Source organism: Chenopodium album, chromosome 26, assembly GCF_948465745.1.
Source record: "Chenopodium album chromosome 26, dcCheAlbu1.1, whole genome shotgun sequence".
Lineage (NCBI taxonomy): Eukaryota > Viridiplantae > Streptophyta > Magnoliopsida > Caryophyllales > Amaranthaceae > Chenopodium > Chenopodium album.
In genome coordinates, this window is record NC_137859.1 from 32,418,223 (window position 1) to 32,442,152 (window position 23,930).

Here is a 23,930-nt window from a genome sequence, read left to right on the forward strand (position 1 = left end):
ATTTTTTTTTTCCATTTTTTTAGTTATATAAACTATATATTATAAACATATATTTTTTTGTGATAAATTTATAGGTATGCCTTTAACAAAGTATTTGGTCGGATAGGTACGTTGTTGTGACAGTCCAATTTTTTTGCATGATATGATCGAGAAACGAAAAGACGTGAGTTTTATAAGTAACGATTTGCAGTATAATAAAAAGGAGAACTGATCATCATTCATCACACATTTTCACGCTTTCCAAAACTCTTTCCTTTTCTCTTTCATCTTCTTTGTTTTGTTCTTTTAAAGGTTAGATACTATTTTGTTTCCCTGTCGAATTTTTTTTGCTTATTTCAGTTGAAAATTAACCAACACTATGGCTGGCAATGAAGATGATGCTACTATCTTTAACGATCAGTACCGTAACTTTTTAGAGAAGCGGAAAGCCAATTTGCGTGGGCAATTTGTGGCAATTGCAGAAGTTCGCAGTGAGGCTACAAAGAAGTTGGATGAATTGACGGAGGAAATGAAAGATTGCGATGCCCAGTTAGCCAAGTGTGCTGAAGTTGCACACAAAAAGAGCAAGGGTAAGGAGTTGAAACCCGGGAGCAAGGGTAACGAATTCAAACTTGGAAGCAATTATGAATTTCCAATTAAGGTAGATAGTGATGACGATGAGGATGAAGAGCCAGTGAGGATGATAAGATATGTAGGGGTTCAAGGCGAGCCTTCTAAATACAGGGGGGAATTCAGTGGTGGTAAGTCGGCTTTTGGTGTTAGGGTTGAAGGAGGGAAGGATGATATGGATATAAGTGAGGATGAAGGCATAGTGAAGTATGTAATTGATGTAACACTTGGTGCGTTCGCTGAAGCAGGAGAAGAAGAACCGGCTGTTCATGCTGAGGGTGCTGGTGCAGCAGAGCAGGGACTACAGCAGCAGCAGGAAAGGCAGCTAGAGGAGGAGCAAGAAGACGATGAAAAAAATGCCGAGGAGCAGGACAATTCTTTGGAGGAGGACAATGAGATGTCTGAAAATGATGATGAAGCTTATTGGTTTGATTCTGATTAAGATTGAAGTTTTTTTTTTTTAGGGGGGGGGGGGGTTGGGTTAGGGGTATCTTTTAAATATTATGTATTAGAAAAACATCATCTTTAATTAGAAGTACATTGTCTATCTAGATTATAAGGATGTATTAAGCTTAATTTATCAATCAATGAAGGCAATGGTTTTTGTTAGCATTACCTTTTGAGATATTCATGGCATTTTTATTATTTTTTTATTGTTAACATTGTGTGTGAGATTGAACGATTCATGCTAAATGTAGTGATTGTTATGAGGTTATTTATTAGAGGTGGTAGTTTATGATACAGGCAAGTATATGGTTGCTTGTGTTTCTCTTTTTAGTTTTGAATTCAGTGAGAATAGTTAAATCTAAGTATATACACAATGAAGCAATGATTGTTTGTGGTTTATTAATAAAATGATCAGAATCAGTTGGGCAGTTTTACATGTGTAACTTTGATGGTTCTTTGCACTTGCCTGAATTCCTTTAATTGTTTGTGCTCAAATTGTTTGTCTGTGTGCAGTAAGGAGCTGATTGTTTGTGCTCGAACTCTTTCTGTTCTGATTTTTCTTGTGATTGGATGTATATATTTCTGTTTATTTTGATTAGTTTTTAATGGCTTCCCTAATCTCCATTGAGTTGGTTTTGGTGTTGGTTTTTTAGAGGCAGATCTTTGAACCATGTATACTCTGTATTTAGGCTTCTAAGTACAAACCATGTATGTCAGTATTTTGGGTGTGTGTCATATATGCAATATTGCAACACTTAGAATATTTGTGAATAGATAAGAGTTTGATCTTTGCAGGCATGATTTGAAAGATTTAGTTGCATATGTGTGGGATGTTTTTGTGGGTTGCTTGAGTTAGGTGTGGGTTCAGGTGTTTAATATTCATGTTGACATTAGAATGTAGAGGGGAGTAATACTATTTTATGAGCAAGGGTCATCCTTAATTTGCATTACCTTATATTAATTTGCTTGCTCACAATAGTGTTTAATGAACACAAGGCAAATATTGGGCTTATCTAAATAAAAAATTCTTAAAGTATCCTGATTTCAGTGAAACAATCATCATTGTTATCTTAGAATTCTAGATTTATGTGTCTTATGCTTTATATTATTCCAGGTCTAAGAATGCACTTCAATTGGACAATGATGTAAAATATAACAGTTCCACCCTTAGAGGAAGACTCACAGATAAAAAACTAATCAATCTTTTAAGAATAAAAGTACACCACCTTTGTGGCAGTATTAGGTTACTTAGTTATGTTTTTAGGACAAACTCCAGCAAAACTTTTGTGCAACAGAAATCTGATGTATTTAATAAGTTTTGAGCTCATTCTTTGAATAAAAAGGTAATATTACTATAAATAGTGAAATGTTGCATGAATCAAGATTAAATTATAGTGGCATAATAATATCCTTTTGGCAATGGTATTATTCCCTGTTTTTTGCATTGTTGATGATTAATTGCATGCTAGATTTTATATTGCATCATTGTTGTTTTAGTTTGCATGTGAGCAAAGGAGTGAGTCTTGAACCTGAATAAGGAAAAGTCTATTCATTATATAAGTGAGGAGGTTTTTATCCCTTGTCATTCCTTTTTTTATAAATTATAGGTTTCTTAGTCTTGTTTATTTTTCAATTGTTAGTGTATTTGCTTTGCTGCCATAACTATTAAACTTCATAAGCTGGCATTAGCTTACATTGAACATGAGGAGAAATGGCAGTGATTGTCTAGTTGCTGAAGACCGCGATGTCCAAGCTAGGCTTGTTGGCTTACAGCTTAGGGAAGCTAAGCTAAAGGGCAAACTATCTGATGCACGGGCTGTTCGAGTTCATGCCGAGAAAAGAATAGGCAAGCTAAAAAGAAAGCTGAATAAATTATCAAATGAGATTTCGGAGATGAGGAATTCTGGCACAGGGAAGAGGCTCATGAAGAGCAGCACAAGCTCTGACAATAATTGTCTGCCTGTTGTGCAATTAAGCAGAGCACAAATGCACAGAATCGAAGGTGCTGAAAATGTTATTGTAACTAATGATAGCCAAGATGATATGTTAGCTGAGAAAGATGAAGAAGGTGAAGCTGTCAAGGGGCATTGGTGGTAGCCAGGGCTAATGAGATAGGTAGAGCTTTTGATGGAGGAGACTAAGCAAGCACACTGTGCTAATATGTTGCAGTATTAGTAGTTTCTGTTAGAAGTTGGCTGTAATAACTAAGCTGTCTAGGTTCATGAAATGGAGGCTTGTTTTGAAGTGTATGTGCTGTATTGAATGGTCTAGTTGGGTAGTATATGTCGCAATTAGGTAGCAGCTTGGCTGTATTGTTTTTTTATAATGGAAATTGTATTTTGATGTCTTTATAATGGAACTGTGATACTTATTCTATTAGGCATGTGATCAAAAAATACTTCTTGTATGCTATCTAATAATCAGAGCAATTAAGGAACTCCAATGCTTGACAGGATATGCTGCACCTCTATTCCTTCTAGCTGATCCCAAAATAGTAATTTTTCCAGGTAACAACTCTAGGATATGCTGATAAATTTCCCATTTCTTGGCTGTAATTGGAATGTAACTGAGCTTTTCAATATCGATATCATAGCACATATATTTTTCCTGGAAGAAGTATGCTGAAATCGAAAGTGGTTCTTCTATCTTCATCTGCAACTGCATGAAATCAGGATTTGTGATGAAGTGCTGCCATCCTTTTGAGACTATCCTCAGCTGGACTAATGTATCAGCAGGCAGTCGAGGCAGCATATTATATGAGATGTCACTGTTCAGGAAACAAATATCTATATTCTCAAATGTACATTGCAATATTGAGAGACAAAATCACAGCAGACAAAATTGTCTTTTCAAGAATGGCATCGTATCAAATGAATACAAGTGCGGTCTAAAGACAAAATTCTCAGTGATAGTTGGATATAGTAATCAATTTTTTTTAATAATAGGGAACGTATAGTAAAGGTTTAAGCGTTTTTCCAATGCAGGAAGCACGAAAGAGAAATTCAGAACAATGTATATCTTCAGTTGCTGCATTGGCTTCTACTGGTTCTAGTTGTTAGTATACAAGACTACAAGCTAAGTATTATATCAATGTATATTGATATTCTGTAAATCAGTTGAAATAGCAACAAGTGATATGCAGTGAAATTAAATTTTTGAAGAGATTAAAGTTTTTCAGGGCAACCAAACTTCTGACAACTTTGGCTGAAAGTGCATAAATTGGAGCATAGGCATGGAGAAAATACTCTGAGCCGAGAAAACAGGACATGGGTTCATAGCTGCATGTTTTAAGTATTGAGATTAATAGACCAAAGACATCCAAGAATCAAACTATCAAAGAGGGAAAATGTAGCAGGAAGAACTGTGCATGAGTTCTTGGACTACATTAGGTTTTCATGAAAACAATCATGGCCTAACACTAAGCCAGTCTAGTCGGAAAGAGAGCATTTATGCACCAGAATAGTAAATTCTTCCTTTAGGCATATTTCAGCTTCACAAGGGTTGCCTAAACACATCAAGCTACTGAGATCTTGTTGGTAAGAAGCACAGTCAGGTAGTGAGCAAAATGATGATGAAATATGAAGTAGCTCCTGGTTTATCAATTGGGCAAGGTCTACTCCCTGCATCTGTTGCAAAGCAGTATGACTGCCATTCAAGGCTCAGCTTGAGATTCTATGGGAAGCATTGTACAAATTGGAAAGAAGATATCAGACATGAATAACCAAGATCCTGCAGGAGATGGAAAATTGAATGTAGGGATTGAAAGGTTTGGATCAGAAGACGTGCCTTTAAATTACCCTTGGGGAATTGAACTGAGAAGCTTATCAATGACTTTCTGCAAGATCCAGTTTTGAGAGGAGAAAATTCTGAGCTGCATGACACGGTATGTATAAATAGGAAGATTATATGCTTAAGTACATAACCACCTACTTCCCAATAGAGAGTTCTCTATCACTATGTTATGATGTCCCTAAAAATATATTCCATTTTCAGTTCCAAGGTAATAGAGTATTTTCAATTTCAAGGTAATAAAGTTTGTGTGTTTCCTAATGGGATCAAATATGCCTTTCTACTTGTTGATAGTTTGGTTAGATATGATCAAGTATGCTTTCTCCATTGACTTTGCATTACACTGCTGAATTCCATTGACTGGTAACTCTTGATTGTGTATTCCATCTACGATTTGTATATTATATTCTATTATGGCACTCTGAAATTTTGCAAATATACCATGCTTTCATATTGATTAGATAATTTTGCTTACACATTTGTCAGGATCCTAGATACATACTTAGCATATTTACAAACACTAACCATTGATAGAACAATCATAAACTATCACCCACATAAAAAGCTCCTAACAAAGTTTAAATCTGCTACCACTTCTAAAATTTGTCCAAAAAACACCACACCATTAACAAACAAAAAACAACAATGGTGTCTAATTCTCTGAGACAATTTTTAATCAGGAATTTTCATAGCAAACACTGAAGAGTCTTCACTTGTTTCTTGATCTGCTTGCTGATAATTCCCATAATCTGCTCCAGTATCATCATCATCATCAGTATCATATTGGTTGCTCTCTGACTCCAAGGGATCATCAGATTCTATAGCAGCATTTTCTTCACTATGAGTTTCAGACTCAGAATTCACATCACTTGCAGAATTTGTACCAGTCTCACTTTCCTCGGTCTTCTCTTCTTCCTCAGTATCTTCAGCTTCCTCTTCTGACTCGCTTTTTTTTACCCTTCCATCTTCTTCGGTGCCTTTTTTCTCTTGAGCATCCTCCTCATGCCCTTGTGCTTCACCTCCCTCATTTGGATGCCTTTCAATGTCATTACTTTTTGATTCAACAATTATGACAGGCCAATCTCCACAACCATTTTTCTCAATTTCTCTTTTCCTTTTCTTGCTTGATTCACCTTTTTCGTTATTGTTTTGCCCTACTTTTGGAATTCCTTGTTGTAGAAATTGTAGATGGCTGTTCATCTTCTCCGTCATCTCCGACACATATGCACGAAAGCTTGCCACATTCTCTGTTTTTGATCTTGACTCATTAGGTCTCCATATCGGCGGTGCAAAGACCTTCCCAGAAGTAGCTGTGCTGTCAGTGCTGGCCATTGTTGCAGAGATATAGAAAGAGGGTTGTTGCAGAAAAAGGGAAGAGGAGAAGAAGATGTAAGCAGACAAGAGAAGCAGAGCAAAATATATGGACCACGCAGCCCAAACGTTTCAATTGACCAATCAAATAGCAGTTTCTACAATTATTCCAACATGTAAAAGAATATAGATTTACATAGTACAACTTTAGTGTACTTGCTCTAAAACTATCTTAAAGTTGAAAATAGTCGTTTTATAAATTTCCTTATACGCACAACATTTATTAACACGTGTAAATCGGGATTTGAATTGTATAAGTATGCTGAGCTATTAATTTTAACAACCGTCTAACATAAATTGAAAAATTGCATTTTTATTTGACAAATGGTTAGAAATTAGTAACGGTGAGTGTAAATAAACATCGGTAAAACCTTTTATCGTAAAACAGACGTTGTTAAAATATGATGTAATTTTTTACTAATATTCATTTAATCCATAATAAGTGCTTGTTTTAAAACCTATAGTTAAGCTAAAATTCTCTATAAATTAAAACTTGTAAAAGTAACATACTACAAAATTGGCTAATGAGATATTTTTTTTTTTTGGGTGTTTAGAGAGCCACAAGGGCGGGGGTGAGAATCGATCCTAAGATCTCTTGGAATCGGGAGGGAAGCTCTAACCACTTGAGCTATCCCTCACTCTCCTAATGAGATATTTCTTAAAAAGTGTACATGGATGTATTTTGTCAAAAATATTATTTTAAAAGATTGTCAAAGGAGGTGGAATGAATAATGCGAAAGTCACAACGCGTTAAGTGAAAAAGAACATAAGAAGTCGTAAAGTGCGTTCATTTTTACTATGTCATGTGTGATTTAGGAATATAGGAAAGTTCTAAAGGTAAAATAATTGTGTAATTTTATCAAATTTAAGACCCGTCTCACCAAAAACTGTAAAAGTGCTTTTTTATTTGACAAATGGCTCGGTCTTAGTAACGGTCAGTGTAAGTAAACATTGGTAAAACCTTTTATTGTAAAACAAATGATGTTAAAATACGATGTAATTTTTCGCTATTATTCATTTAATCCATAATAATTGTTTATTAAAAACTTACATTTAAGCTAAAATTCTTTATAAGTTAAACTTGTAAAAGTAACATACTTCGAAATTGCTTAGTGAGATATTTTTAAAAAGGCGTACATGGATATATTTTGTCTAAAATATTATTTTCAAAGATTGTCAAAGGAGGAGGGATAAATAATGCAAAAGTCACAACGCGTTGGGTGAAAAAGAACATAAGAAGTCGTAAAGTGTGTTCATTTTCACTATGGGAAGAAAACAAGTTTTTTAAAAAGTGAATCTTGATAGGGTTGTCATCTTGATAGGCAAATTGTCCTAATTAGCTTTGTAAAGTTGTTTGTAATCAGTCAACCATTCTACCGCGTGTTTTATTATTTGTAAAAATTTGTAGTTTTGTAACATATTTCATACAAATTGGGTTATAGCTGTAATTTGGGCTTTTCATTGACTTACAATATGATTGCGGTAAGTCGATAAGTTGGGTTGTTTTTGTTTTGTTTGGTTAAGAAGTATGTTTTAAAAAAACATGGGTTTTAATTTGGTTGAGTAAGAAGTAAAAGGTAAATAGGTTTTTTGTTTTTTTTGTTAACTACAATTTAAGAGATTTATCAGTTTTCATTTTGTGGGCAAAATTTAAGTTAATCAACATTGCAAAGTACATTGAACTTAAATATAAGCATTATTGGAATTGGTTTTTTAAAATTGTTTTTTAAAAAAACTAAACAATATTATTTATTGATAATTATTAGTTTTTTTGACAAGAATTGATAATTATTAGTTATTAGTGTGAAAATGTTGAATATATAATAATATGCTTCTCTAAAAGGTATTGTAAAATTATGATAAAAATTGGAAATCAAAAGGGCATGCACCTTTTTTCTTAAAGGTACTATATTTTTTTTTTTTTTTGAGGAAATTCTTAAAGCTATTTTTAAAAGTAAATGGTATTTTTTGTGATATGTTTTTTTAAAAATATTGGTTTTAAACTCATTTGGTTTTTGCATCAGTTTTTTCATCTCCCCGTTCTTTTTTATTCTTCTTTCTCTCTGAAATCTCAATCACTGGGTGTAGGGGATTAGCAAATTAATTTTCTATCTATTACAATTTCAGTTACAATTGCAATCTAAAAAAACGCATACTTTTTATTATCAAACTTTGTCTAAGCAACAATGGCAGACGGGATGGAGTTGCGGGACGCTGAAGCGCACCTTGATGTGCTGTACGCAGAAATGGAGGCAATTGCAGAACAGGAAAGGGTCAAGAGAGAAGAATTGGCAAGTTTAAGGGCAGCGTATAGAAGTAAGCTTGAAGAAGCAAGAATTCTGTCTGATGAGGTTCAGAGGGTTCGTGTTCAACGAATGTCTGGGTTTTTTTGGAGGTTAAGTGAAGGGCGTAGAAGGTTCTATGCAAGGATGGGAGGAATTGGGCGTTATGTTGGGTATGTAGAACCTGCTGATGTTGAAGAAGACAGGGCCAGCGGTGTGGGTGGGAATGTTGGAGGTGGTAATGAAAGGGATGTTGGTGGGGTTGGAGGAAGACTTGCTGGTGGTGATGCAGAGATGGAGGAGGTGAATCAAGGTGGAGGTGAAGAAGAGAATACAGAGGAAGGGAATGCTGGGGTTGGGGTGCAGAATGAGGGGCAAGAAGCTGGTAATCAACAAACCGTGACCAACTTTGCTAAGATCTGATTGCTCTATTAGAGGTTTTATTGACTGATGTATTAAGCAATTGTAGGCAACTGACATGCCTTTTTTTTTTCTTTTTTTTTTTTTCTGTAAATAAGTAGTAATCATGAATGGTGGAAGGATATTTTGTGATGATGCATGTTGCTTAATATTAAATAAATGTATTGCTTTGAATTGTTGGCTACTGTATTTTCAGATTGTAGTGATTTTGTTTACAGGGTATGAGATACATAGATTCTGGAAGCAGTTGTTGTTACCTTGTTCCTAATATGCATTTAGTGACAGTCATAGACAGGATATTGATGCATTTAGTGACTTAATAATCTAAATGGCTGACTAATTGAGCATAGGTGTCTAATATATGCACAAATAAAGCAATTTAAATAATAATCATAATAATCATTTTTGTGATAAAGAAACCAGCAAAATTCACACAATAAGCAAGGCTGAACCATAAGTAGATATTGCATTCCTGCAATAATCTAAAGAACAAAGTGTTCCATGAAAGAGGCATTAAGTTTGAACTACAGGCAATTGTTTAATCCATTCAATGGATTGAGCAAGCAAAAAAGGCATTGTTTGTAAGCCTAATTCTAAGCAGATTTAAGCTGCTCTATGTGACCAACATTATCAAAAGAAGATATAACTTCAGAGTTAAAGAGACAATGCTTGTTAAATTTCTTGAGTAGCAAATATGAGCAAGGATAATCAAGGATGCCTCAAATAAGAACACATCCAAAATGATAAGCCAGAGCTATCGTGGATGATGTGTTCTGATTTGAAGCTGCAGATTGGCAGAACAAGTGTTCAAGAAGAATGAGAAACTGATTGGACCACCCACCGCAGCACCCCTGCCCTGTTCAGTGCTTGGGATGGGTGGAGGATTATGTGCATTGGTGTGGAATTCAGAGCTGCAGCAACACGATCAAAATCTTTCCAGTCATCCTGAAATCAAAAACCAGTGTTGTTATACCCAGGATAGCTAGCTGCATGGCATAATTTTATGTAGGGTTATGATAAGTGTGGGTGAGAACCTTTATCTTTCTTTCAAAAATTTCAAGTGTTGTGAGCTTGAATATCTGCTCGCATACTTTGCCAAAGGCAGTGAGGCGACATGTTCCAGTGTCATCTTCAGCATCAAAGCTAAAGTTGACCCTGCATTTGTGGTATGAAATCATGGTAAGTGACATTACGACTTGTTTAGTTGGCTGTGCAACATAAGAATGCAGAACGAACCTCTCAATGGAGGTGCATTTTTTGTCAGGGCAATGTGGGCAAAAGAAGGCCACATTTGCAGCAACACCACAACGCTTTCCACAATTATCGCAGCCAATATAAGCAATAATATTGTCTAGCTGTGCATCTGGAATTGTGACTGTTAGTGTGTATATTTCTTCCCGGACAGTATTGTCAACCTGAATGAAGCTGTGTTAGTATACAAAACCAGATAGCTAGTAAAAGGATTTGTGTGTGTGTGCACTCACAGTTTTGCCATTGATGTTGTCAAGTGTGGTTGGAACCGGTTCAGCACCAATAGTCATGAATTTGAGTTGCCTTGACATGTAATCACTAATTATGTCTGGATGTGCATGAGCCCTAGCAATATACACAAAGGAAGACATAGCTGATTAAGCATAGGAGTTTAGACTAAGCTTGAATTAGGTACAATAAAGTGTGAATGTGTATTGGTGTAAATGGTCTTTAGCTACTAAAAGTTGTTGGATTACCAAGCTCGTAAAACGTCAGCTTTTTCACCACTGGGGGCTGGGTCAATTGTTGTGGACATGCTTGATTGCAATGAGAAACCTGTGAAAAGTTGCATAAGGATACTTGATTTTCACATGATGTAAACAATGATCAAGGGTGAGCAAATTATACCTCTGTGGGTAGCAGGCTTCAGTGAAGTTAAGCTAACAACTAAGAAAGTGGTTGCCCAGTCTTTGAGCTTCTCACAGTCAGAAAGGGCCAATTGTCCCCATGCAGAGATGATCATTGGGCGAGAACTAGTGCTGCAAAACAAAATGTAAGTCAGTGAATGCAGGTTTTGATAATAATGCAGGCAGCATTTGGGAGCCTTAAAAGGGTAGTAGCAACCTTTCATCGACTATGCTGATATCACGTACATCAGCTACTCTACCTGACTTGTATTCCACTTGTCGGGGGTCTTCCATGTGGACTACTACTCCAAGCAAATCTGTCAATTAAGTGATGGATAGGCACATTATTGTCAAGAGGCAGATGTGTTTTTAATTATTATGTGTAGATTAGATAAGGTTTAGATGATACCAAACCGGTCTGATGGTCCACTTGTCTTTGGTACATCAGCTATGGAGATGTATTCAGGTAAAACAGGTCCCTCTGTTCGATCAATAGGTTGAATTTTAGTCATTCCGCCGAAAGTAAGTTCACATTCTCCTGGGAATGAACTAAATTTCGGGTTGATTGTTCGCACTGGAGCATTAGCTATCTCATACTTCTTCTTGTGTTCAAAGACTTTCTGAAAGTGGTCGCATTTAGCTCCGAACAAAGTAGCTTTCATGTTGTTACCCTGTATCATGTAAATGTAAAAGTCATGTATAGGATTTGTAAGCATTTAATAACTATGAAATGATTAAGAGTGGTAAGGCTGCACCTCTTCATCTTCAAAAACCAGCTTCTGAAATTTTTTCTTGTTTGGAGGAGTTCGGATAGGAGACTTTTCTTTCACTGTCACACGTACTTTGTATGCTTTGCTTACAGACGACAGCTTGTTCAAAGGCGTGTAGTCGGGTTTCATCTATAGTATACAAAGACAATTAGTTTAGTCATTTGTGCTTAAACTTGATTACAACAAATTTGGCATAAGTCTATGCATGTAACTGACCTGTATAATATTATAATATTATATAAACAGAAAAGCATAATATTATTATTTTATGATATTATAAGCAACCTTGGCATGAGTCTATGCATAACTATAGTATTATATGGTGTACATGCATTTATAATTCAATATAATAAAATATAAAAAGGAATCTTCAATGAAGTGACTTGTAATTACAAATTAAGTTCAGTGCTATACAATGCTAATCACATAGCAAGTTTTGTATGACTTTTAAAGAAGTATAATTATTGCATGGTTATATCCCTTAGACAAAGGAGTGTTACCCAGGCATATATAAAAGGATGGTCAGGCTTCAATATTTTCACAAACCATTTATGTATTCCACATTCACATTTCTCTAGTCTTTTTTTTCAGTTTAAGGTGAGAGTAATGGCAAGCAAGGGTAAAGATAAGGTGAATCCTAGCAGTGGATATGAGCTTCCTAAACAGACTAACTATGAAGTAATGGAGGCGCGCCTCACTGCCTTAGAGAAAAAGGTGGAAGATTTAGAGGCTGTGGTATCTGCTCTCTGTTTTGAGCCTGAAGATAAGCAACCTAGCCCAAAAAACCAGACACCAAAAGAGGGGACCAGTAACTACAATCCCCAGCCTATGCTTAAGTTGGAAGACCTCCATCACCACTCCAGCCCTTCATATTCTCCTGAAAGTGATGCTTCCTATGGTGGTTGTTTTTAAAGGGTATATGAAGTCACTGCAAGGCATTTGCAGTCTAAATCTAGTTGTGTTTCTAAGTAGTCAGAGGCTTATGTTGTTGCTCTAGTAATAAACAATATTTTTCTTCTAGTTATGTGTACTATGTTGTTAATTAGTAAGTTGTGCTCAGTGTATGGTTGTGGAATGTTCTAAGTAGCCTTGTGTGGTTTAAATGAAAGCTTGAATTTCTTTAATATGGTTACTTTTTGTTCATAGTATAGGTAGTTTGAGCTGATTTATATCATAATATACAACTTGTCATATAATTAGCTGATGTTATTTCTTTAAACAACTTTCTCAGCAGCCCTTAGTCAAGAGTAAGGTTTTTTAAAAATTTTAGATGTATTTCTTACTAATATAGTCAATAACAGTAGGCCAACCACAGATTCTACCAAAGTCCCTTTATAATTTTATATCCATGTACCAACTTTTTTAAAGACATGGTTTTTTGTCATATATTATACTGAACATGGTCCTTTCAACTCATGGGTAACAAATATAAGGGCATAAGTCAAAATAACTGCTGTACATGTGGCCTAGTAACTGGTAAGATGATAATAAACTTAAAAAGATAAGAATTTTCTATATAGGAAACAATATAAGGCATAATACAAAATAAGTGTGTACATGTGGCTTAACTACTGGCAAGATGATAGTAAATTTTAAAGGATGAGATTTTTCTATGTAAAGAACTGCATGTAGAATAGCTACATAGGTTGTCTGAATGCAAAGCAAGCACAAATAAATAGCTAATTAAAACATGTGTGCATATGTAATTCAGATTAACAGAAGGCCACATGAAAAGCAATTCAGATAGTTTAATTGCATGCAAGTAAATAAATGAGAAGAAAAGAAGTTAATGCACAGGTAGATGTTAAGTTCAGCAAAGCATCATTAAAGTGCTTACCTTCTTCAACTGGAATGGCAGGCAGAATTTGGTGGTACACGGGAACAGCAGAGCAAAGCAGCAGAGAATAGAAGGAGAGTAAATGCTCTCTTGAAGTATAAGAATCTTAAATAGTAAATAGCTTATTGACAAGTTAAAGCTGAATGGCCTTTATAATTTAGTGGTTATTAGAATGTCCTGATACAGCTTATTGTCCATCGAATAAAAAGATGTAGTGAGTAATCTCTCCCAAGGAAATCTGCAGAGTAATAATTATACAAGTAAAATCTAAAGTGATATTATAAGTAATAAAAGCATAGGCACTGAAACATAGTTGTGTCTAGTGGTTAATAGGTTGTTTGTAGTGAAATAAACTAAGGTTACATGTGCAAGTAGATAATAGAGTAATCAGTCACTGATCTAATTTAGCTATAAAAAAAAAGATGTTATGTGAATTTAAAATAGGAGAAGTTTCTTTTTGGAAATCATCATTGTGGGCCACATATAAACCTAGGATTTAAGTATTATCTGTTGTTATTGTGATGCTTGATGGGTGCAGCAGAAAAAGAAGTGTTGTTATAATTATAGTTATCTAGGGAAAAAGCCTTTTTTTAAAGCTTGAGTGTGACCTGTTTGAAAGACTAAGAAAGGGCTGCACTAAAAGTATTCATGACTTGAATCAATGTATTGCCCAGCAGTTAATAAGGTTATTCTGTTAAGTTGAAAGTATGTTTCTTTACTGTCTTGAGGGTGATAGAATGAAGGGGCACTATATATAACAATGTAATAAGGGGAAAAAAAAGGGTTTTTCAACAAATGAGATTGTAGTAGCTATCCTAGGCCTACTGTAAAAAAAATTGAAATAAGACAGTATTTGATCCTGCTGTTTTTTTCCCTAGTATTTGTAATTTCATAGAAAATTTTAGCTCATTATTTACTACATCAGTTCAACATCTAGTTTAGTAACACCTATATCCAAATTATTTTTTAATTCTTGGTAGTATGTTTTTTTTTGCACCTAATGGGCATTATACAATAGATGTGCATTGAATATCATTTTTTTGCTTAGTCAAAGCATGTTTGTGAAACAATAATTGCAACAGAAAACAGAAATGTACATGTGAAGTAACCCTGTCCAATAGTGCTGCTGCAATTTGAATAGAAGCATGTAAACTAACAGAACAATAGTGTTTCTAACACACTGCAAGGCATTTCAATATTGCATATTTATATATCAATAATGATTGTAAAATAAATATTACAAAAAAAAGCTTTATATACCAAAATGATACTCCAAAGATCTACAACATCAAACCTGCATAATAGGATAGCAAAATTAAATTAGTAAAAAGAAAAAGCTGTTTGTTTTTATGAATAAGTATAGAAGCAATCCTAGAATACCTGCATCATATTATATCATGTTATGCCAGATAGTCGCAAGACATCATAAGCCACGATGTTTTTCAGAACTGGTGTGTTGTGAATTTCAGCAGGCTGGGGTGTGATCACAATCACTTTCTCCGATTTCTTAGCCCTTGACAATGCAACATACAATTGACCATGTGAGAAACATGGCTGTGGGAGATAAATCATAACTTGGCTTAGTGTTTGCCCTTGAGATTTGTTGATAGTCATTGCAAAACTGAGCTTCAGAGGAAATTGTATACGCTCAAACTGAATCGGATATTTTGCTGATGATGGAGGCCGGAGGTTGACACGATGGATGAATACAAGCTCTCCTTTACGATGACCAATTGCTATTAAACAAACAATAACATTTCTTCTGAAATACTTGCATATGAGACGTGTGCCATTGCACAGGCCATCAGCCGGATCAATATTCCTCAGCAAGATTACTGGACTGTTAACTTTTAGGACCAACTCGTGTGGTGTCATACCACCTGGGGCAAGCTGGTTCAAGAACTCTGTTGGGTAGATAGCACAATTATCATCTAGAATGCTATCAAAACTTTTATAAACAACTGCTTCTCCTGGGAACTTGTCAATCAGGAAATTGTTGATTGAGTCTACTGCATCATTTAATGGGGTTAGGATTGCCCTTTCTGTGAAAATATTTGGTGTAAAGGCAGGATGTTGCAATTCAGGGAAAGCAGCAGCAGCTAGATGATCAATAGGTTCCTCGGTTTTTTGATAATAATTGACAATGTGAGGAGGAACCTTCACAAAAGCATTCTCAGTTGCCTGAAGCTCGCCATTTCCCAAACCCAGCAAAAAAGATGCATATGGGGGATCTGCTTTGGCTCTAATGTTTTCAGTCAGATGTAGCTTTTGTAACCAGGGCCAAATATGTGAAGTAACCAGGCTTGTTACAATAGCTTCTCTTTGAGTCTTGTGAGGAACAACTGGTAAAACCTGCCTGAAATCTCCACCAAAGACTACAACTTTTCCACCAAATGGCTGATCTGGATCACAGAGATCGCGGAGCAGGAGCTCAACAGATTCAATGTTCTCTTTTCTTGCCATTGAAGCTTCATCCCAGATAATCAATGCTGTCTCTTTAATCAAAGCAGCTAAGCTGCCTTGTTTAGGAACATCACAAGCGAGCGATGTTTCTGAATCAAGTGGAATTTTAAATCGTGAGTGTGCTGTCCTGCCAGAAGGTATATTTGCTGCAGCTATTCCTGATGTTGCCGTCGGAAGCACAATTTTCCCTGCCAAGCGCACTTCTGCATACAGAGCATTGTACAGAAAGGTCTTTCCAGTCCCTCCAGGGCCATCAACAAAGAAACAACCAGGCTTTTCTACTTGAACATGAGAAATAATTTTGTCAAAGGCAATTTGTTGAGCTGAATTTAGCTGATCTCTACAATCAATTGATTCTTGAGGAATAGGTGCATCCAAAGCATCAATAATATCCTTTGTCCTCTGTAGTTCTTCTGGCATTTCTTCTTGTAGATGTTCAAGCTGAAAATGAGCCAATGACTTGCCCATTGACTCTAAGTGTTTCTCAACTGACTGTACTGTCAGCAGCAAAACTTGCTTTTCATTCTGTGGAAAGGTATACCTAAAGTCATCAGATAAATCATTATAGAAGTGCTGCCATAGTGTACGTGGGTTGCTCGGAGCGCAGAAGACCAACACAGCTGCAAATAGCCGACGTAAGGCTCCTGGCATATGAATTTCTGCAGCTTCAGACAAACAAGAATAAACAACATTGTCTTCTTCAAAGAGCCCTCTTTTAATAGCTGCTTCATGGAAAGTGGCACATAGCACTCCATTCACAGTCCGGAGGTCAGAAAACGATTTAGGGCTGCGTATATTGCCAAGAAGCAGCCGCAAAAAGAAACGCTCTCCTTCTGCAGGTGTAACACATGCCAGCCGACCTATGACCAGTTTCTTGTTTTGTCTGTGAAACCATGCCTTTGCAGTGGCATCCCACCTGTAATGTTCAATGAATTCACTATAGAGATATCCTGTACCTCGAGGTGAGGCTGCATTTGCTTTGAAGAATTCTGTTAGTTGAGTTCTCGATCTTCGTTCATTCAACACCACAGAATCAAGCTGCTCATGACTTCTTAACTGAACTGTTTGCATGTTTTCCAAATGCACTGCAAGGTGCTGTACAGGGGGGTGCATCTCAAATAAGTCAAAGCCAAAAATCCTCCAAGCTGCCTCACATGGCGAAACCCATCGTCCAGACTGAAATCGTTGAATTTCATCTACGGCTTGAGTTTCTTCACCAACAACATTAAAAGATACTCTGTCATGCCCTTTGTAAACATATTTGTATAAGTACTTAACAGCCTGAATAGATGAGCAAACTTCTACATTGAGGTGACAGTCAAACAACGCGGAAAGGTATGGGTTGTATGGAATAACCCAGCGATTATCAAGGTTTGAACCTCGAATTCGTACACTTTCTCCTGTATCCTGTCTCTTGTACACTGGATATCCATCATTATGGTTTGTTGTTTCTTCTAAGAATTGTTTTGGGTAGCCATATTTGCATGAGGCAGAGTTATCATCTTTCGCAACCATACATGCACATTTAGGGTTTGCTTCTCCACAGGGGCCATGCATCATATGGCGCACTAATATTTTCCGAAGATCTGGGGAGCTGTGGGGTGGTAGCTCAGCAGATACAAATCGATCAAAATCAGAAGGTGTTTTCAATTTGTAATCAGGTTTCAGGATAATAAGGAAATGTGCATGTGGAAGACCTCTTTTTTGAAATTCAATGACATATATCATAGCAGCCACTTTCCCGAAAATTTCTTTCTTCATGATTTGTTTTTTTAAACAGATTAATTTTGATCGAAATATACGGGCAACAAGTTCTGGACGGTTCTGAGTTGCTTCTTCAGGAGCTAGTTCTGCTTTGATCTCTGGCCAGTTTGCGTTACAAGTGATGGTGAGAAACAAATCAGGCTTGCCAAAGCGTTGAACCAAAGCCATGGCATTCAGGTATCGCCGCTTCATGTCTCGTGGACCACCAATAAAGGTTGGGGGCAGAATAACTCGCCGTCCGACATTTATGGGATTTGTTTCACCACTTTCAATGGAATCCAAAATCCCCTGATACAAATCAGCTCTGATTGTTTGCTGATTGTGGCGAAAGTAGTCTAAGCGTGTATTCTCAATCTTCACATACATGTCAACTATATATTGCTGCAAACATCGGCCTGCACGCAGGAGCATATTGTTTGGGCGGCATTGCAATTTGTAAGCATAGTACTCACGGGCAGAAATATGCCGAGTTGAAGCACCACCTGCATCCGCTAAACCTGCATTTAAAGAAGCATGATGTGTGTGAACAGCAACATAAAATGAAAAAGACACTCTGCAATAAAACTTCAGGCAGATGAAACTCACGGTTGGCTTCCTGTGCAAGGGCATCTTCCTCTGTATGCACTGCTGAAGATGTAATGGGGTCTGTTTGCTGCTCTCCTAAACCGCTGTCTTTGGCAAGACCCTGACCCCAGCCACAATCACCAAGCGGGAATAGGAGTGGATACTGCAAGGGATCATAACATCCATAATTATGGTATATGCGATGAGAATTTGTTGACTTTCCTCTGACTGTGATGTATGGGCCATTGGACTCGCTTGATGAACTGTTTTCAGGCCAAATCGCAGCCACTTCATCTGTTGTGGGTGCATTATAAACCCGCTGGTCTAAAACGGTGTTTTTATTGATAGTAATTTGTGTATCTTCTTGAATGTCAAGGTCTTTTAATGATCTGAAAAAGCGAGCGTAAGGATTTTGAGCAGATACTTCCATAAGTATGTCTATAATATCTTGTCTTACTTGTTTAAAGCAATCTACTCTAGCAGCTGACTCAAATTGGCCATCATAAAAATAGAGCTGTAAATATCTAGGGCCTAGTTCATCAGGGATTAAATCAGGCAAGTTATGATAAATTTGTCGATGCAATTTAAAAACATATATTCCTTTGTGTATGCTGCCATCATATCTACCACCTAATGAGCTAAATGCAAATAAGTTGTTATATAATCGAATGTATTGTCTGAAGTGTGATGCATCTTCCTCATCAGATGTTAAAAGTCTATACAGTGCAGGGGGGTATTCATTAGTGGCTAGTTTAACAGATCCATTTCCACAGCAGAAATGAAGTGATTCATGTTCAAATTTTTTTGCACTGCAATGTGGGCAAATGGAAGGGGATTTCAGTTTCAAAGGTGCTGCAGGCAATTTCAAGCCAACAACAGCTGCTGGAGGTTCTGATATTCAACCAAGCATGTCAAGCCAATCCATCAGCATAGTACATTGCAGAAAATAAGCAAATAACTCAGTAAAAATATGCATAGGAAAACGTACTGGGCTTTTTAACCGTGGCTTGCTTGACTCCTTTTTTTTGAGAAGCTGCAGTATTTTTCTCTGTGATATGAAAATGACATGTTAAGTTACAGAAACACTAAACATTTAGTGGTTAAGTTGGTCTAATGTAATTAGGCATCATATAATATTCACTTAATCTGTCTCATATAACTGAGTAAGTTTTCTCTATGCAATGAGCTGACTATTTTAGTAACAAATATACCTGGCCTTTAACCTGCTTTCAAATGGGCAAAGAAGCTTTAAAAAACAAAGTTTGATTTAAGGAAGCCTTACTGTTGTTTTTTGCATGTGTTTGTTTTGTTCCCTGGGTTTTTTTGCTGCCCTGGGCACTTGTTTCACCTATTTCTCTGTATAGCAAACAAAAAACAGCATAACACCAACATCAGTAGAAACACATAAATATAGCAAGTCATGTGTTCTTGTGGTAAGCAAAAGTACAGCACCTCACTGACACAGGTTCTTGTTCCGTAGCTGCTAGTGCTCGCTTACATTTGCTAGACCTTGAATTCTCAGGAAGTTGCCTATACAACATGAACCGGTCTGAGGGAGCGCTGCTAATATCTGTCCTCACAGCCTGTGCTATGTTAGCTACAGTTGAATCAGCAGCCAAAAGCTGTGGGCCTGTAAACGAAAAATTTGCTATTCAAATGCAGAGCTAAATAATCTTAGCTACAATGAACCTTACCTTAATGCTATCTAAACACAGGCAGCCTGCGTAGTTGTTTTACCTAGCTCAGTCTCTAACCTCACTCAGTTAATTCTGCCAAATATTGCAAATAGCAAACATAAACAACTTTGCTTACTGTTAAACTGGGCAGCTGAATTTCCAGCCACTATGTTGGTAGAATGCCCTACATAAGCAACTTCAGGCTCAATCTGTCCAGCCTCTTGCTACTGATGTGTGGCAGAACTTGTTTCATCCAACTCCCTACATTGAACAATCGGAAAATCTTGCTAAAAACAAGCAAAGACCTAAAAATTCAGAGCAACAAAAATATCTATTTAGCATGCGATAAGGAAAACAAGCTAACACCTCATAGGAGCAGGGGTCTGAGACATAGCTTGTATCATCTGTAAACGTTTGCTAACCCGAGTTTTTTGTAAGGGTTTTTTTTTAACCAAAGCACGATCTGGATACCAAGAAAACATACTTATTTTAAAAAAACAAAACACAATGATTGCAGCCTAATAGTAATAGATAATCTATAAGCTGCTTCTAATAGCATGAAAGACAAATGAAACATGCAAAGGAACTCGGATGTACGCATAGTGAGAATATAAACTGAGCTAGTGACAGCAAGAAGTTGCAAATAGGCGTTGCAGAGGCTTTCGAAAAATGGAACAGTGTTACAATGCATCTGCAGCTATATAACCTATAAAGGGAAATTTGAACTCTGATCAAATTGCAAAAATCTAATGCTTAACCATGCTGTGCATACTTAACAATAGAATAAGAATTTTCATAAAATACGATCAACGGCAAGAAAATTAGACTTCATTAATCAAAGCTCAAAAGGCTGAAGTACATTAAATTTTGGGGAAACATCCACCATGTCTTGCCAATAAAACTAACACATAAAGCAGTACAAAATAAGCTGGAATACAAGAAGCACACTAAGCTAATATGCCATATCTAAGGCCCTACAGGAACACACAAACAAAACATGTAAGCCAGCAAAACAAGGTCTTATGTAGCTTCAGTCTGATGCCTAATCAAACTTCCTCCGCTTAAACAAGGTGTCCAACTCAGGAGGCACTGCAAATGGCTCATGAGTGAAGCGGCCCCCAAAAGATGGCCTAGCTTTTGGCTTGCGAGGTGGAGGTGGAGGAAGAGCAGGTGTTGGAATCCTGTGCACAGCAGACTTAGGTGTTATGCAGCCATCTTCACCTAAAAAAGGAGCTAAGTGCAGAGCACCTTGAATCCCCAATACACGTTCTTTAGCCGCTAAGTAACTTTCCCTAGCCAAGGAACACTTAATACCAGCATAAACCCCATTGCCATAGTTCAAATCAACTATGTCAAGATTGAATGCAGTGCGCAGGAAATCTACAGCCCTCCTAGCAGCCTCTTGTTTGGTAGCCTTGTAGTCAGCACGAGCAGCACTAAAAACACACTCCATTCCAGTAGCAATTGTAGGAGCATAAATCGTAAGCCATGAAATAAACTTTTCTGGTCCTAGCTTGAAAGTGTTCACAGCCGAAACACGTGCTTTAGTCTCCACAGTTAGAGTGCGCAGAACATCCATGTAATCAATGCACACATATTTCTTGCAACGCTTGTGGTTTGGCACATCTGGCCACTTGACTGGCACCTTCCCTGCCCCCCTTTCCATTGACTCGAGCTCAATGCGTTTCATCTGGTAGAGAAATTCACAGCGTTGGAGCTTCTTAATTTTCTTAGAAGTCAAATCCTCAACCTGAATGCTGTACTCCATCCGAAGTGAACGAACGCCTTTTTCAGCAGCTATTTCACGCGATTCTCCTAATGTTTTAGCTGGGCCACCCTCGTAAACATAGAAACCCAAGCCTGGGTCAGTCTCCACGACAAGCTTCACAGCATTCTTCCTTGCATCAACCAAGTAGTAAGCTGGCTGAGGAATTTTCAGATACTCCACAACTTGCTGGAGCAGGCAGGAAAAAGAAATAGACACTTTTCGAGTGGCAGGACCACCCACCTGTGTGCATACCATAACATAAGAAACATGTTGTTGCAGCTAACACTGGTGCAGGGACATCTTATCACTTGAGCTACAGGTATAAGGTAGTGAAACATGTGTTGTTGGAAGACACAGACAGAGGCAAGGCTAAATGCATGGTAAACATAAAAACAAGCTAAATAGTTCTTGCAATTACATCACAGAAGAACAACAAAGCTGATTACCAAAGCATGTAACACATTACCCTGAACAAGGCTGGTTACATCACAAAATGGAAGACACAGACAGAGGCTAATATAAATCAAGCACACACAACAAAACCATCTAAATAGCTAATGCGATTATATCACAAAAGAACAACACAGATGGTTACTAAAGCATGCAAAACATACCCCATTTAAAACAACAAAGGACTCTCCACATACTAACTAATACAAGCAACTTACCAAGCCAAGCCACACATAATACACAAAACAGCAAATCAATATAGCTGGCCCTTTGATAAGGCAACAAAAACAAAAACAAACAAACCCACCAAAGCATGTAACACATGATATAGATAACACAACAAAGTCATCACATACTAACTAAAACCATCCAAACCAACACTTGAACAAAAACAGCAATGCAATACAATTCTCCAAACTCCCTTTCCAAAAAAAACAAAGCAAATCAACATAACTGTAAATAATGGAGTACTTACAGGAGAACCTGCACCTCCACCCATTGCAAGCTCATAACTCTGCAACAGAAATAGCAAAAAGCAAAATTAATATCCAATATCTTCACCAAAAAACTGATCCCTTTTACAATCACAATTGCATGATTTATCATCAACAATAAAAACATGTAAACCATAGCCTAAGGTAGCCCATGTTACAAATTCCAGATTCCACACTTACTTTAAACGAAAGAAGAATAAAAAAGACAGCCCACACACAAAAATGCCAGGCTAATTAGCCATCCTTTACCAACACAAATGCACTAAATCTTTACTTCATCACTAATATATAGACTATACTTAAACTAACTGCTGTTCAATAAATCACACGAAGTTTGTTAAGCAACCAAGCTGGTGAAATATTGTGTGCACAGAAGCCAATTAATTTTAATAATGGCTACCAATTTAACCATGCCAAGTAAATCCAAACAATGTAATCAATTTGTCAAGTTTAAAAATGTCATGATTCTGAAGAAATCCTTCAAGCAAGTTCATATATGTTTTGTGTTCATGGTCAGTGACTAAAAATGTCATGATTCTGAAGAAATCCTTCAAGCAAGTTCATATATGTTCTGTGTTCATGGTCAGTGATATCAAAGATTAGTTTTCCAGAGATGTAATGTCATTACTACAGCAAAGAAGCCTCTATCCAATTCCATGATTACCTCTAATGTAACCTCCTCCATGGGAATATGCTATGGTGTGTGTAGGGTTTTTTTTTTTTTTTTTTTTTTTTTTTTTTTTTTTTTGTGTTTGCTGCAAAATGAAGATGAGGGAGACCAGATGAACTGGCTTCTATCCTTAATTTATGCTAACACAAAGCAGTAGAAGACAAACAAATGCAAACAAACTAAGTCATACATAGCAGGTAATTAGATGAGCCTTGTATCAGTATTGGCTTAGAAGAGGAAAGCATTTACCCATTGGTATGAAACTGTTAGACCGATGGCTAATAAAGTTCACCATCTTAAAACCACTGGGTAAAAGCCTGAGCTGCAGCCAGCATAAAAGAAACAGCTGTAAAAGCAAAAATTGTGTGAAAGGCCTAAGCAAAAATCAAATAAAGTAATCATGACACCCCAAACTAAATATACAAAATAATGTAGTTCACAATAAGGAAAAATGAACAATTTGCTTTTTTCAAAAAATAGCAAGGTATTTTTTTTACATACCTTAATCCCACCTCCCAACACTTGAACAACAGCTGCAACCACAAATAAAAATGATTTAATTTTGATTTGAAAAGCCAAACAGCAAATTAATCCTCTCAAAACTAAAACATTAACCGTACTTCCCAACACTTGAGCAAACCAAACAATAGCCTAATCTCTCTTAAACCCTCTCACACAT

General features: G+C 36.7%; 2 protein-coding genes across 2 annotated transcripts; both read right to left on the reverse strand.

Annotated features, from left to right (window-relative positions):
• Positions 1-9,725: 9,725 nt before the first annotated feature.
• On the reverse strand, positions 9,726-11,694 carry LOC145617040 (replication protein A 70 kDa DNA-binding subunit B-like). Its single transcript, XM_081671741.1, has 9 exons — positions 11,551-11,694; positions 11,205-11,466; positions 11,013-11,112; positions 10,797-10,927; positions 10,646-10,724; positions 10,403-10,514; positions 10,155-10,333; positions 9,953-10,073; positions 9,726-9,863 (listed from the first exon to the last, which is right to left on the reverse strand). Exons 1-9 carry the CDS (start codon positions 11,692-11,694, stop codon positions 9,726-9,728), a joined length of 1,266 nt encoding a protein of 421 aa, XP_081527867.1.
• A 3,103-nt stretch (positions 11,695-14,797) lies between these two features.
• LOC145617041 (uncharacterized) lies at positions 14,798-20,755 on the reverse strand. The gene is made up of 7 exons (XM_081671743.1): positions 20,729-20,755; positions 20,006-20,093; positions 19,646-19,823; positions 19,476-19,549; positions 19,182-19,241; positions 18,215-19,084; positions 14,798-18,126 (listed from the first exon to the last, which is right to left on the reverse strand). The coding sequence occupies exons 1-7, from the start codon at positions 20,753-20,755 to the stop codon at positions 14,798-14,800; spliced, it is 4,626 nt and encodes a 1,541-aa protein (XP_081527869.1).
• Positions 20,756-23,930: the final 3,175 nt, after the last annotated feature.